Source organism: Saccopteryx leptura, chromosome 4 (genome assembly GCF_036850995.1).
Source record: "Saccopteryx leptura isolate mSacLep1 chromosome 4, mSacLep1_pri_phased_curated, whole genome shotgun sequence".
Taxonomy (NCBI): domain Eukaryota; kingdom Metazoa; phylum Chordata; class Mammalia; order Chiroptera; family Emballonuridae; genus Saccopteryx; species Saccopteryx leptura.
The window spans coordinates 223532190-223546832 of record NC_089506.1 but is presented as its reverse complement, the minus strand read 5'-3'; the positions used below and the strand labels follow the sequence as shown (position 1 = coordinate 223546832).

Genomic DNA, 14643 nt, shown 5'->3' with positions numbered 1-14643 from the left:
CCAAGGCTCCGGTGCGCGTGCGCCTCCCGGGGCCCCGCCTCCTGGGCCCGCTCCTGTCATCGGGCTCGACCCCGCCCCTGCCACCCTGGCTCCGCCCCCTGAACGCGCTCCTGTCGTCGGGCCCCGCCCTCGACCCCGCCCCTGCCGCCCTGGCTCCGCCCCCTGAACCCGCTCCTGTCGTCGGGCCCCGCCCTCGACCCCGCCCCCGCCGCCCTGGCTCCGCCCCCTGAACCGGCTCCTGTCACCGGGCTCGACCCCGCCCCTGCCGCCCTGGCTCCGCCCCCTGAACACGCTCGTCGTCGGGCCCCGCCCTCGACCCCGCCCCTGCCGCCCGGGCTCCGCCCCCCGAACACGCTCCTGTCGTCGGGCCCCGCCCTCGACCCCGCCCCTGCCGCCCTGGCCCCGCCCCCTGGCCCCGCTCCTGTTACCGGGCTCCGCCCCCTGGGCTCGCCAGAAGAGCTGAGCCTCCGCCCCAGACGGGAATCCCGGCCGGTGCACCTGCAGCAGTCTGCCTGTCTCCCCTCCTCTCACTTGGACAAAGAAGAAGAAAAATACATACACATTATACATATGTATCCATAGATAGGGAAGAACTGAGCGCCGCAGGAGGGTCAGCGACGGCGACCGAGGGAGCCCAGGGGGAGAGCGGAGAGCAGCTCGCTTCTGGTTGCAGCCCCTCGAGGAGCCCGTCCCCGCTGGGGGCGCAGGGTCCTGAGCGTACCGGTGCCTGCGGCGCACAGAAGGCGGGCCCAGCTGGTCCGAGACCTCCGCTGCGTCCGTGTCGCCGGGGCGGTCCCGCTTGTTCGCCAGCAGCGGGACAGCCTCCCTGAGCTCCTCCGCCGGCGCCCGCGGGAGCACCTTTCCGGCCTCGCTCGCGCGCTCTGGGTCCTTGCTGTCCGCCAGAGAGATGGGATCTGGTGTGTTCTGGGAGCGATGGCACCGCCGAGGCCGGGTCTGGTCCCGGCCACCCACAGTCCACACGGCGAAGCGATGTCCTTACACGCCACCGTCTCCACGCGGCCACCGCTGGTGGGGATGGCGGAGTTCCCCCCACAGCGTCCAGGCCCGGCAGCGTGAGGATGCGCACCTTTTATTTTTTTCCCCCCGAGAGGAGTTTCCAAAGGTATTTCTCACGCTGTAGGCTGGAGCGCGAGACACTGGCCTTGGTGTCCTTGGTGGCCGCAGCGCCGCCGCCGGTCTGAGCTCCCAGCACACGACAGATTTTCCTACTCCTTCGGATGCAATCCCTTCTTGGTTGACGTTGGTCTGGATGCTGTCGCTTCTCAGGCGTCTCTAGAGTTCAGATAAGGGCACCCTCGTCTGTGGACTGTTAACTCGGTGTCTGTGGGAGAGACACATCACATCCTGCTGATGTCACAATCGTCCTTTCTTTTTTTTTAGAGAGGAGAGACAGAGACAGAGACAGAGACAGAGACAGAGAGAGAAGGGGGAGGAGCGGGAAGCATCAACTCCCACATGTGCCTTGACCAGGCAAGCCCAGGGTTTCGAACCGGCGACCTCAGCATTTCCAGGTCGACGCTTTATCCACTGCACCACCACAGGTCAGGCACAATCATCCTTTCTTTAAACGTGTTTCTCTTGAGAAGGATGATGCGGTGCTGGGAAGAACTAGGAGATTAGAATGCCCTTGGGAGAGGCTGGCATTCATCTTATTTATCTTTCTGCAGGGTCCTCTATTCCCTACCCCCTCGCTTCCTTTTTCCCTTCGCTGCAGTGTCTCCAGGGCGGCTGTCACCTCTCCTCTACCTCTGACTCTTCCCGAGGTCGTCATCCATAACGCGTGTGCCCCTGAGGCCCCCTTCACCCTGGCAATTACCACACTGTTGTCCGTGTCCACGAGGACGTTTTTAATTGTTCTTTTCAGCGCAGTCCTTGGCCCTCTTCACCCAGTCACCCCCCCAACCCTGAGAGCTGTCAGCCTATGCATGAGTCTGTCTCTACTTTGCTTGTCAGTTCGTTTTGTTCATTAGCTTGCACATATAAGTGAAATCATGTCCCTGTATCAGTTCCTTCATTAGGTTCCGGAGCTCTTTCTGAGGATGAGAACGCACAGATGCTGGGCGTGTGGCAGGTGGGCCCTCCACGCGTCAGTTATGATCAGCTGTAGTCCTCACAAAAGCCCCGTGAGATAGCAGTTTAAATCAGTTAAGAGTTGAAGAAACTGAGGCTCGGCTTGAGATCATGCACCTCAGGGTGAGATGTGCCTCCTCTCTGTCCAGGGGCGGAGCTAGGACTTGACTCCGGGCCTCTGGCGTGATCAGCGTTCTTTCCACGGAACCCATTCTCAGCAGGCCGCTTCCCGTAAGCTGCTCACCTTCCCCTGAAACCGGGCCAGTCAGCAGCCTTCCCTCCTCTGCCTGTGTGTTTATAACCAGTCAGCCCTGTGGGTGCAAGCCTGTCGTCACGGTCGGGCTGTGCAGCACCCACGGGTCACACTGCCTCACGGTCGGGCTGGGCAGCACCCACGGGTCACACTGCCTCACGGTCGGGCTGTGCAGCACCCACGGGTCACACTGCCTCACGGTCGGGCTGTGCAGCACCCACGGGTCACACTGCCTCACGGTCGGGCTGGGCAGCACCCACGGGTCACACTGCCTCACGGTCGGGCTGTGCAGCACCCACGGGTCACACTGCCTCACGGTCGGGCTGGGCAGCACCCACGGGTCACACTGCCTGGCCCAGGGCTGATGGGGACAGAGAACGCGGACGGCACCGTCCCAGACGTGTGCTCCTGACTCTGCCCACCCCTCCAGGTGCCGTTGCTCGTCTTTCAAGGGGAATGGCAGAGAAGGCGGCTGGCCACAGCCTCGGTCCAGCAGAGTGTGTGGAGTGCACCAGCTAAGGAGTCTGGTCCATTTACACAACGTACACATTTTCAATAAATACCTAAATTCAAGCCTTCCTCCTCTAAGGCAGGGTGAGGGGAAGAAATGCGTTTGTCTGCGCTCTCTGTGTGTCAGGGGGGCCCACACCGGCCCTGGAGCAGTGCTCATGCCCTGTGGCACGCCTAGTAAATAGCACACTGGTCAGGGAGCCAGGAGGGACTTCTCTTTGGAGGAAACCCAGCCACTGTGCTGTCTGTCCAAGTCGTCTCTGGGAAAGCGATTTCCTAAGGCAGACCGTTTCCTCATTCACAGTTTATTACGGAACTAAAGGAAAAAGACATGCTGGACCGGAAACCTGGCAGGTCCACCAGACAGCCGAGCATAGACGACTTCACTCCACCCACCCTGGAAGCCCCCGTCCAAGTCTGCCCGAGAAAGGCTCCTTCCCCGGAGTAGGACTGCAGTGCCAACTTCACTCCACCCACCCTGGAAGCCCCCGTCCAAGTCCGCCCGCCCGAGAAGGGCTCCTTCCCTGGAGTGAGACTGCAGCGTCGACTTCCCTCCACCCACCCGGGAAGCCCCCGTCCAAGTCCGCCCGCCCGAGAAAGGCTCCTTCCCCGGAGTAGGACTGCAGTGCCAACTTCACCCACCCTGGAAGCCCCCGTCCAAGTCCACCGGCCTGAGAAGGGCTCCTTCCCTGGAGCAGGACTGCAGTGCCGACTTCACCACTAGGTGCCTCACTCACCCCAGATTGTGCCCCTGAGAACCGGAAGCTTGGATTGCAGGACAAGCCAGCGCTCTGCCTTTCTAGCATGTCCCAGACTCCATGCTGCACCGTATGGAGAGGACGTCGGCACAGGCACACACAGCTGCGAAAAGGGCCTATGAGCTGCCTTCCAGAAAAGGAACCAACCTGAGATACAGGATGTATCAGATCAAAAAACACCATATACATTGTTCCAAACACTGGGACCCCGCCATTCCACTTGTCGAGTATAACCCTATAGTAGTGGGATCGTCTCCCAAACACGTCGGGAGGAGACATCACAGGGTGATTACAGTGGAACTCTAGGCAGCCAGTTTAGAGAGTTCACGTGTGTGTGCACACATGTGTGTGCATGCATGTACACGTGTGTAACTCAGATCTGCCAGCAGACCTCTGGATCCAGACCCAGCTTGGAATCCCAGCTTCCCTACTTGTCTGCACGTGGATAAGAGAGCGTCTCTGCTTGAGATGGTACAGCTCTCAGGGCTGGTGTGGAGATGAGGTCATGTGCTCACGGTACACGCTGCAGGGAGCCTGGAGGGTCAGAGAAGAGTCCCCAAGAAGATGCATGGGCTTGGAACAAAAATGTGGCCACTAGAGGCCAAAGCCTAAGTGTTGATCTCTGGCTCTAGAACTGCCAGATGGTCTTTTGTGAGTAGGATCAGAATATATTGCTTTCATAATAAGAAAGAAAAAAAAAAAGGTTATACTCGAAATCAACCATCAGGTTTGGGCATCTGAGATAGCGCTTAATCCTCTTACTGTAACTTCTCAAAGATCTGCCCTGTGCGAGAGTTGGGAACCAGAGCCAGAACGGAAGAGCTAGACTTGGGTCGGGACGCTGCCCTTTGAAGTTCCTCGTATCTTTACATGAGGCAGGTTCCCTGGGTACGCTGCCAACCTGCCCTGCGAGCACCTCTAAACGAAGTGCCGCTGGACCGCTTCCTGCCCGGCTGAGCCCCGAAGCGGTGGGAGCTGAGCTGCCGCTGACCGCTGACCTCTTGAGACTGCAGTCCTGAGAGACGGCGGGCATCTGCCTCGGGGTGCGGACGGCCTGGGCCGTTCAGTTCACCTCGTCTGATTCCATTTTCTTGGCTGTATGAAATGAGAAAGGATCTACTTTCAAGGACGATGGTAAACATTCAAAGATCCAGTTTGTGAAAATGGATAGAACAGTGTGCTCGATGAGTTATTTTCCCTCTCTGAGCCTCTCAGTTTCCTCCCCTTTAAAGTGGGGGCTTAATACCTGCTTCATAAATTAGGGAACGCTCTACCTTAAGTGTCAATGATACTCTCCTGAGAACTCTCGCCCTCATGCCAGGTCACAGATGAGGGCTCTTGGTGCCAGGAGCTCCCTTTGCTGCTCGGAATATAGCCACGGCCATCACCTTCTGGACGGACGGGTCGAGAGGTCCCACATGCGCCCCCCCCCCCCCATTCCAGAACTCCACAGGAGGGGCCAGGACCGCAGGCCTCTGAGGCCTCGGTCAGCACACGCCGTTCCTCCGGCCGACACTCCCACCTTTTGGAAGCCAAAGCTGCCAGCTTGGCCTCTTGCGAAGCACACATTCCATTCGCAAGTGCATTTGTGCATTCTTCCTCCCACACCCTCTCGGCGGCCAATGAGCGCTGCCAGGGCTGCTGCTACTTCTCATCCGGGGGGAAGAGCCACTCAAGTGTTTTCACAGAACTCTCCATTTCGGCTTTGAACACGTTAGCTTCCTGCCTTCTCACCTCCTCATGCCTCGTGGAGTTGTTCAGGGCACGTGGCCAAGTTCTTCATCATTTCCTCGTCCCCCTTTTTGTAAATACCCTCTCCCCTATTATACAGGAAACGGATGAATGAAGTCTTGAAATCTACTGAAAAGTTACAGTTACATCCGAGTCCACAACGGCCACTTTCATACTTTTCCATTATTCGAAAGCAGTTTTCAGCAGCCGCATCACACCCCCGTGCTGGCGTGTGCCTCCTGCTGACACCGAGGTTGTTCCCAAGTGTGCCAGCTATACCCTGGCACCTACGGCTTTGGCACAGATCTTGAAAATTGCTCTAAGTGAAATTACTGGGTTAAAGAGTATCAACACTTAAAGGTTTTTAATTCCAGGAAAGTTTTTTGTTTTTTTTTTTCTTAGAGAGAGAGGAAGGGAGAGAGATGAGAAGCGTCATTCCATAGTTGCGGCACCTTCATTGTTCATTGGTTGCTTCTCACATGTGCCTTGATACGGGGGTTGGGGGGCTCCAGCTGAGCCAGTGAGCCCTTGCTCAAGCCAGTGACCTTGGGCTTCAAACAGCGACCATAGGGTCATGTCTATGATCCCATGCTCAAGCTGGCATAATTCCAGTTTTTATCCCATGTTTGCTAGCATGGATTTCCTTCAAATATCTGCCAATTTGACAAGTCAAGAAAGTTTTTCATTCCAGATTTACTTTCTCGGTTTTTTGAATACCCTTCAGACCGGCACCTGCTAGTGTTTGCCTCGTCTATGCTGTAAGTCCTGTAAGTGGACACGTGCACAAGAGGCCGTGTCCATGTGCTCTAAGTAGTTCATGCTGCGTATTTCCTAGCTCTGTAATTCAGCGGTCGCCCCCCCCCCCCCAATAAGCACAGCAGGACCCATCGGGTCCCCATCAGTGCGGATATCAGACGTGGCGAGATGCTTGGCTGCTGACAGCTCTGGGCCCTGCTCACCGGGCTTCCTCAGCACCCCAGGCTGGAGCCCTGCAGAGGAAGAACGTGGAAGCCAGATAAGAGCCCGATGGCTCCACAAGGCAGGGCGTCCCCAGGAGTCCCAGCGAGGACAGGAGGCGAGAGGCCCGTCTGGCTCCCTCCCCTGGCTTTCCTGCCCTTGTGGACCGGGGTCAACACCCAGAGCTGGTGGCTGACTTCGTGAGCCACCCCCGGCACGGGCTCTGGCTGGATCTGAGAGGACGGAAGAGGCCAGGCCGAGGTGACCGCTCCGCCCCTCTGGACCCTCAGCACTCCCTTCTGTAGACCTGTCGCTAGAAAAAGTCCACTGCAGTTAAGCTCATCTGTGAACTGTCCCCCCGTCTAACTGCAAGCTGGACGCCAGCCACGTGTTACCCGCACAGCCCTGTGTGTGACACCACCCTGAACAGCTCCCGGCGCTCTGCGAGCACCCCAATCAGCAGCCTTCGCTCCATTCCCCACACCTCTCTCTGGAAGGCCCGCTGGGCTCAGCAGACACAAGCCCAAGAACCAAATAAATGCACATTCTGGAGGTTTCCCTTTTAAGTGAGAAAGAAAAAAAGTCACCCCCTCGATTCCCTTCTCACCTCTGAAGCTGCTGACCTCGGTAATAATGGAGAGAAAAATAATTCCAGTCCACTGAGAAAACCTGATAACCCTTTTCTTAGCTGAAGAGGGTGTAGCCACAACGTGCAAGCCCTTTCCAACCGGAAAGAAAAAGAAAAGCACACACAACCCCATCACTGTCCGCGCTTACTTTTAGGCGCATCTTTGGAAGGGCCATCAAGGCCTTCGTCAGAGAAAGGCGGCTGGTCAGTCACTTCTCTGAATATAAACAAGAACTAGACAGAAAATACTATGCAAGGAAGCTAATGGCCATTAAGTCGACCACAATCCGACCAGACAGAGCCATCAGAAGTCATGCAAGTCTAAGCGCTCCCTCCCCACAATCTGGCAAAGAGGGAGACTGAGCCCCCCAGAGTGGACAGTGACCTGCCACGAGGGGGACCGAGCCCCCCAGAGCGGACAGTGACCTGCCACGAGGGAGACCGAGGCCCCCAGAGCGGACAGTGACCTGCCACGAGGGGGACCGAGCCCCCCAGAGCGGACAGTGACCTGCCACGAGGGAGACCGAGCCCCCCAGAGCGGACAGTGACCTGCCACGAGGGGGACCGAGCCCCCAGAGCGGACAGTGACCTGCCACGAGGGAAGACGAGACCCCCAGAGCGGACAGTGACCTGCCACGAGGGAGGCCGAGCCCCCAGAGCGGACAGTGACCTGCCACGAGGGAGACCGAGCCCCCCAGAGCGGACAGTGACCTGCCACGAGGGAGACCAAGCCCCCAGAGTGGACAGTGACCTGCCACGAGGGGGACCGAGCCCCCCAGAGCAGACAGTGACCTGCCCCCTCTCTCCTGGTGTCTGGGTTCCCTGCATTGCTCACCTCTCCGTACCCTTTTGGAAACCTTCCATTTATATGCCTTCGGTGCTTCATAAACACTTTCTTTGTGAGTGCTGACACTCTGATGGAAGCAAGGCTTTTGATATTAGAGATAAGGAAAAGGCTTTCACACCTGCCAAAGGTCACAGAGCAGTGGCCCGAGGCAGTTTCAGCTTCTCTCCTCTGCCTTAATCACGGCCGACCTGATAGATGTAGCATAGATGTAGCGGCACCCAGTCAGCACAGTGCTGCTACTTCTCATTCTCCTGGGAACCCAATCCCTGCTAGGGGAAGACTACTGACCTACGGAGTGGCCCTGTGAGGACTCATTTGTTTTTTGCCTCAAGTGCTGGGACCCCAAAAGCAATTAGGCTTGGTGAGTGGGAGTGTCTGGGCATCCTATACGATGTGGATTTTCCAAAGCATGGCAGTCAGTATCCACTATCATGTTGGAAGAGCCTCCCAGAGGGTAAAACTTGCCCCAGAATAAAGCCCCTGGTTGGTTGGTTGTTTTTTGTATTTTTCTGAAGTTAGAAGCAGGGAGATAGAGAGACAGACTTCTACATGCATCCGACTGGGATCCACCCGGCATGCCCACCAGGGGGTGATGCTCTGTCCATCTGGGGCTTTGCTCTGTTGTGACCAGAGCCATTCCTAGCACCTGAGGCAGAGGCCACAGAGCCATCCTCAGCGCCCAGGCCAACTTTGCTCCATTGGAGCCTTGGCTGCGGGAGGGGAAGAGAGAGACAGAGAGGAAGGAGAGGGGGAGGGGTGGAGAAGCAGATGGGTGCTTCTCCTGTGTGCCCTGGCCGGGAATCGAACCCAGGACTCCTGCACGCCAGGCCGACGCTCTACCACTGAGCCAACCGGCCAGGGTCAAGCCCCTGGTTTTTAATTGATTGTTTTTCCAGAACTGTCAATAATCAAGTAAACAAATTTATTAAACCCAACAGCAGGTAACCTTCCAAATAAAAGATCATCGAGAGAAATCATGTAGACAAAGACAAAAATGTAACGAGTTAATAAAAATATTCAGGGGGCTATCTGGAGAGGAACTGTACAGAGAAGACAAAAGAGGACTGACTTAGGTTGAAGTCCGTAAGACCTCAGGGAACACTCTGGTCACAAACCAGGAGGAATCCCCAAAGGTGGAGAGGGTCACACGGGCACTGGACTCGGCACCTCGGCGGTTAAGGCAGGGTCTCCGTAAGACCCCCTCCTCCGAGCCTCCTCTGCCTATTGCTTCAGACCCTCTGAGACCCAGAGTCACAGCCTAGTGCAGCAGGTCAGAGCCAGTGCTCAGGGACGTGGGGCTGGGGCCAGCTGGAGGGGAGACACCCCTCCCAGGATAAAGGTGTCCCGGGGAAGGCAGGGGGCCCAGCAGCTGCTGGATGGCTTCCTCTGGCAATATCCAAGATCTGTGTTGGGGTGGGGGGCGGACACGGGCCGAGGAAGTGGGGGAGCACGACAGCAGGCTGAGCTTCCAGACGAACAGGGGGCTGCGAGGTCCCCATGGCCACTCAGCAGCAGAACCCAACGGTGACTCAAAGCCACGTGAACCGTCTTGGTTTCGGAACCACAGCCCAAGCATCCATTTTCTTTCTTTCTTCCTTCCTCTTCTCCTTCCCTCCTTCCCTCCTTCCCTCCTTCCCTCCTTCCCTCCTTCCCTCCTTCCCTCCTTCCCTCCTTCCCTCCTTCCCTCCTTCCCTCCTTCCCTCCTTCCCTCCTTCCCTCCTTCCCTCCTTCCCTCCTTCCCTCCTTCCCTCCTTTCTTTCTTTCTTTCTTTCTTTCTTTCTTCTTTCTTTCTTTCTTTCTTTCTTTCTTTCTTTCTTTCTTTCTTTCTTTCTTTCTTTCTTTCGCTAAGAGAACAGTGACAGGCAGTCCCAGCCCAGGTTACACGAAACACACAGTGTAATGAGGGCTCCCCACGGGAATACACCCTGTAGGGAGGTCGCGGGAACCCCCTGGAGGGGACTCACACAACAGACTGGAGTCACAGAAGGGTCCCTTTCCCGTGTCCTCAGGTGAGTCCCAGTGAACATACCACCCGCCAGGCCTCTTCCGAGTCCTCTCGGCTGGAGTCCGGGACCCCGATGTTGAAGTCCTCGCTCACCAGAAACGGGGCAAACGGGAACAAAACCGACACCCGCAGCTGCTTCCTGTACAACGGGGTCCGGGCCTCGCCGCCCTGGAGACCCCGCTGCCTCCGGAGACCCCGCTGCCTCCGGAGACCCCGCTACCTCCGGGCCTCGCTGCCCCAGAGACCCCGCTACCTCTGGAGACCCCGCTACCTCCGGGCCTCGCCGCCCCGGAGACCCCACTTCCAACGTGGCCTCACCGCCCCCCGGAGTCCCCGCTACCTCCGGGCCTCGCCACCCCAGAGACCCCACTTCCAACGTGGCCTCACCGCCCCCCGGAGACCCCACTTCCAACGTGGCGGCCCAAACGCAACCCTAGACAGACCACGTCAGTTTAAACCGTTAGACCCGAGTCCTGAGCCCGCAGCTGCCCGCCCCCCGCCGTGGGACGGCCTGGCCCGGCCCGAGACTGCAAAGCCACCGCCCGCGGGGACCGCGGAGTCGCACAGCCCGCAGGCTCCGATTCTGAGGCCGGGTAACAGTCGGGGAAGCAAGCCCTGGACACTGAATACCTAGAACGGCTCGCACGTTTTCATGGGATGGCCTTGGGTCCGGGAGCTTGGCTGGAGGCGGCCTCTTTCCCCAGCTCTGCCGTTTTCTGACTGAAAATCGGGTTGGAGGCTTGGAACCAACACACCCATGTGGGCACCTCTGGGCAGGGATGGGGGGAATGAGCTCAAAGTCCAGCGGGAAGTTGGTTAAGAAGGATCCATTCGAACCAGCAGGGGTTGGGAGGAGCAGCCCGGGGAAGCAACACCGTCTCCCTCCTACAGCTCTCCGATACACCGAGCGGGAAGACCACAGCAGCTCACACACCGTCTGCCAACACGAGTCGGGCTCCAGGCGCTGGTTTTCAGCACGGCACCTGCGTCCCACCTCTCCACACTCTGTCGGGCTCTGCTCCAGGGAAGGGCACCCTGGCTTAGCCGAGGGGCCTGCATTTGGCCTCTTCCACGCGTTTCTGCTCACTAAGCAGCAAACCGGTTTCTAGGGAGAGGACAGGGCTCTGGCATCTCCCGGGAAGCAGAGCTGAAAGCCCCACACGCCCACTTTGGATCCCCTTGCAGAAAAGCCGCTTCTCCCGCAGCCACGCAGCTGCCGAGCGCCGGCCCGGGCTCCTCAGAGAGAACTCCTTGCATCAGGTCCTCATGACTGGAAGGACCTTGTAAGTCCCTCCCTGACTGCTCCCTTTCCTGGCATCTCATTTGCATGTTTGTCACAACTAGATCTTTAAAACCATAAACAAAGATAGTTTTTGTTGAAACAGTTCTTCTGTGAGGACTAAGAAAGCCAAGCGACTAAAAAGCGAACAGCCCCTCCTGGAGCAAACCTAACGCAGGGGCAGGGACAGACCCTTCCTCCCACGTTCTCGGGGTGCACGGTCCCGCCTTCTGCGCCTCCTCTCCCTGCACCTGTCTGGTCGGGGGCAGGAGCAGCCTGACCCGGCCTTACCCCGACCCAGTGCAGAAGCAGGAAAGATGGGGCTGCAGACTGGCTGGGTGAGAAGGTGGTCTCTCAGAACTCTGTTTGGGCACCTGGACTCTACCTGAACCCACAGAACCAGCTGGGGTCCCCAGAAACTCTGCACAGGGGCCCTGTGCCCCAGGCTAGCCCAAAGTGAGACACGTCTGGGCCCAGACAGCACCCTCTGTGGGGGCGCTGCTCCCCTGCCGGCCCGGTTCTGCTCCCCCGCCGGCCCGGTTCTGCTCCCCTGCCGCCCGGTTCTGCTCCCCTGCCGGCCCGGTTCTGCTCCCCTGCCGGCCCGGTTCTGCTCCCCCGCCGGGCGGCTCTGCTCCCCTGCCGGCCCGGTTCTGCTCCCCTGCCGCCCGGTTCTGCTCCCCTGCCGCCCGGTTCTGCTCCCCTGCCGGCCCGGTTCTGCTCACCTGCCGGCCCGGTTCTGCTCCCCCGCCGGGCGGCTCTGCTCCCCTGCTGGCCCGGTTCTGCTCCCCTGCCGGCCCGGTTCTGCTCACCTGCCGGCCCGGTTCTGCTCCCCTGCTGGCCCGGTTCTGCTCCCCTGCCGGCCCGGTTCTGCTCACCTGCCGGGCAGCTCTGCTCCCCTGCCGGGCCGGCTGGAAACTCCGCACCCGCCCTCGAAGGTGGCAGACCGTCAGGCTCAGGGTGACACACACCGACATCCGTCACACTCTCTATGTCAATGTCAGCATCAGGAAGACTGCTGCAGAAACTCTGTCAATGACCCCGGGACCGTAAGGCTAGTTAGTAACGATGAACTCGAGAGAAGCAACTCCTGCCCAGCTGGACACCCGGGAGGGAGAAAACCAGGAGCTCAACAGACAGAGTCTCGTCACCTCAAGAAGTATAAATATTCTCTGACGATTTTATTTAAAAGACTCCCTTTTCGATCTGTGGCAGCGTGTCGGAAGCTGAGCTGTGGGAATCCCTGCCTCCCACCTCCCAGTAGTTATTTTTTTATTTTGGAGGACATTTTTTTAAAAATGGAAAAATAAGAGGACCCTCTACTAGGACGAGGTAGGACCAGAGTCAGCGCCCGTGTGGCGGTCTGTCCACAGCTGGCCTCATGGAGCGAGCACGCAGGCGCGTCTGGGGAACTGGGCCCCCCTGCTGAGAAACGCATCTTCTCATCGGGGAGCAGGGTCCAGGCTCGGCCCGAGGGCCTCCACTGTGACGTCCGCGGCGCTCTGCTGGTCACTGCTCACACCGAAGGCAGCCCCCTCTCACGGCCAGTTTTAGCAGGAAAGAAACAGGAGTACAGATACATATACACGTGTGTATATATGTTTTATGTGGGTAAATATATACATATCTTATATATGTATATACACACTGGGAGGGGGAGGAGAGGGTGGTGTAAACCTGAACAGTCGTCACATTACCCCACAGGAGCCTGACATCAGCACAGACAATAAATAACGCCCGGGGCCCGTGACGACCTGGGTGACAGACGCGTCCACGGTGGTTCACAGGGCCCCCGGCGGCCACGGCTTCTGCACCTGCCAGATAAGTGAGCTGATGACACTCAGACCCTTTGTTTTAAAGGTGTTCAAGCAGAGCTCCAGACCACAGTTGTCCTTCAAGTCAGGTGGCCGGTAGGCAAGTTTTCCAACCACCAGGAACAGAGACTTTGGCTCCAAGACAAATGAAAATAATAATAATAATAATGTATTTCCACTTACAACAGGAAAATACAGAAAATTCGTTAAAAAAAAGAACAAAAAACACCTATCCAAGTCTACTTCCAGCAAAACCGAGGTAGCACTGCCCTCTGCGTCCGATGCTTTTTACGTGGCCGTAGGACGTGGCCTAGAGACACCGCTCACTCGACTGACAGGTGCAGCACGCTGGTGGATCAACAGCACAAAATGCGTGGGAGGGGGTCAGAGCTGAATGAGGGGGCGTGGGGGGGGATGGGGGGGCTGTCCCCAGGCTGCAGACGTTCCGGCTGGGAGCTTCAGCTCACCGGGGAATTAATGCAACGCGGTTAACACTGCTCGTCAACTCTCGTCAAGTCTTTAAAAAATATCGTTACAACCAAAACTTCGCCCTTGTAAACAGCACTGCACACAGCGCAGGCCTGCCCTGAAGAGAATCCGCGACACCAAGTCTGGCTCTGGGTCATCCGCCCGCGAACCCAGCCTGACCCGCCCACCGCCCGCGCTGGGCCCTCCCCCACACAAAATCACCTAGTTTGTGCAAGAAACAACAGGCTTACTCCATCGGAAGTCTTAAAAAAAAAAGATACACAACATTTAGCCAGGTTCAAATATTTTGGGGAAATACCCCCCCAAAAAAGAAATAACCAAAATAACCAAAAAAGTGAAGAAAGTGCCTAAAACATGATACAGCATTTTAGAGCCCTTTCGGATACAAGGCAGAGAAAGGTGTGAAGTAGAAAACACCCGGATCTCAGGACCTCCAGGAAGGCCGCGCCCCGGCACACGGAGCACGGAGTCTGCTCAGCGCGGCCCGGTCCGCCCCTCTCTCCTCCTGCGCTCCGTCTCCCACTCCACGAAGGTGTCGAAGAGGCTGGGCCAGGCCTCGTCCTCGCTGTAGTTGCTGAGGTCGGGGCCGATCACCTGAGTGAAGTTGAGGAACATGTTCCAGGTGTCCCGGGAGATGCCCTTGACCCCCGAGGGGTTCTCCGTCAGGAAGTGCAGCCACTGGTCCAACACCGGGGGGTTGTTCTGGGTGAAGACTAGCTTCCACAGGGCAATGGCTATTTCCCGATGCAGTGACCGCTGCCCTTCCTCAGAGTCCAGGCCAAACTGAAATGTAAACCGGTAGAGATCCTTGAACTTGTCCTCCTGCCTGGCCTCTGTCAGGAGGCTGGGGAAGCGGGCGCAGATCCCGTCGATGCTGTCCGCACTGATAGCTCTGCAGCCGTCAAAAAACTCCTTCCTGCAACGGGGAGGGGACACGGTTAACAACCTGCTCCTCGGAGGCCATCAGGGTGGGGACCAGCCCCAGGGCGCGGGTGCTGGGGGCCGAGGAGTGAATTCCGACCCCTCCACTAATGAGGTCTGTCCTCCACCCGCGGGACAGTGAGACCACCATCACCTCCCAGGGTCCGGGGTGCAGACGTTAACAAGTGCCACCTGCTTCTCCGAGCGCCGGGCACACGGCAGGCAGCCGGCACTGGGCTGCTCGCTGGCCATACCTTCCCCGAGCCAGCGCCTGCCCACCCTGCTGCCTGTCCGCCACAGCGGCTGGTGTCTGGGTCCCCTCCCGACGGGGCCCGCCTGCTTGCCTTCTGATTCTCTATGGGT

General features: G+C 58.2%; 1 protein-coding gene across 1 annotated transcript in view; it reads right to left on the bottom strand.

The window, feature by feature from the left end:
- Window positions 1-12236: 12236 nt before the first annotated feature.
- DCUN1D3 (defective in cullin neddylation 1 domain containing 3) overlaps window positions 12237-14643 on the bottom strand; it is a 35740-nt gene continuing 33333 nt past the window's right edge. The window contains exon 3 of the mRNA XM_066383475.1: window positions 12237-14275. Within this exon, the coding sequence (XP_066239572.1) occupies window positions 13834-14275 (442 nt within the window). The 3' untranslated portion in view covers window positions 12237-13833. The remainder of the gene's footprint in view (window positions 14276-14643) is intronic.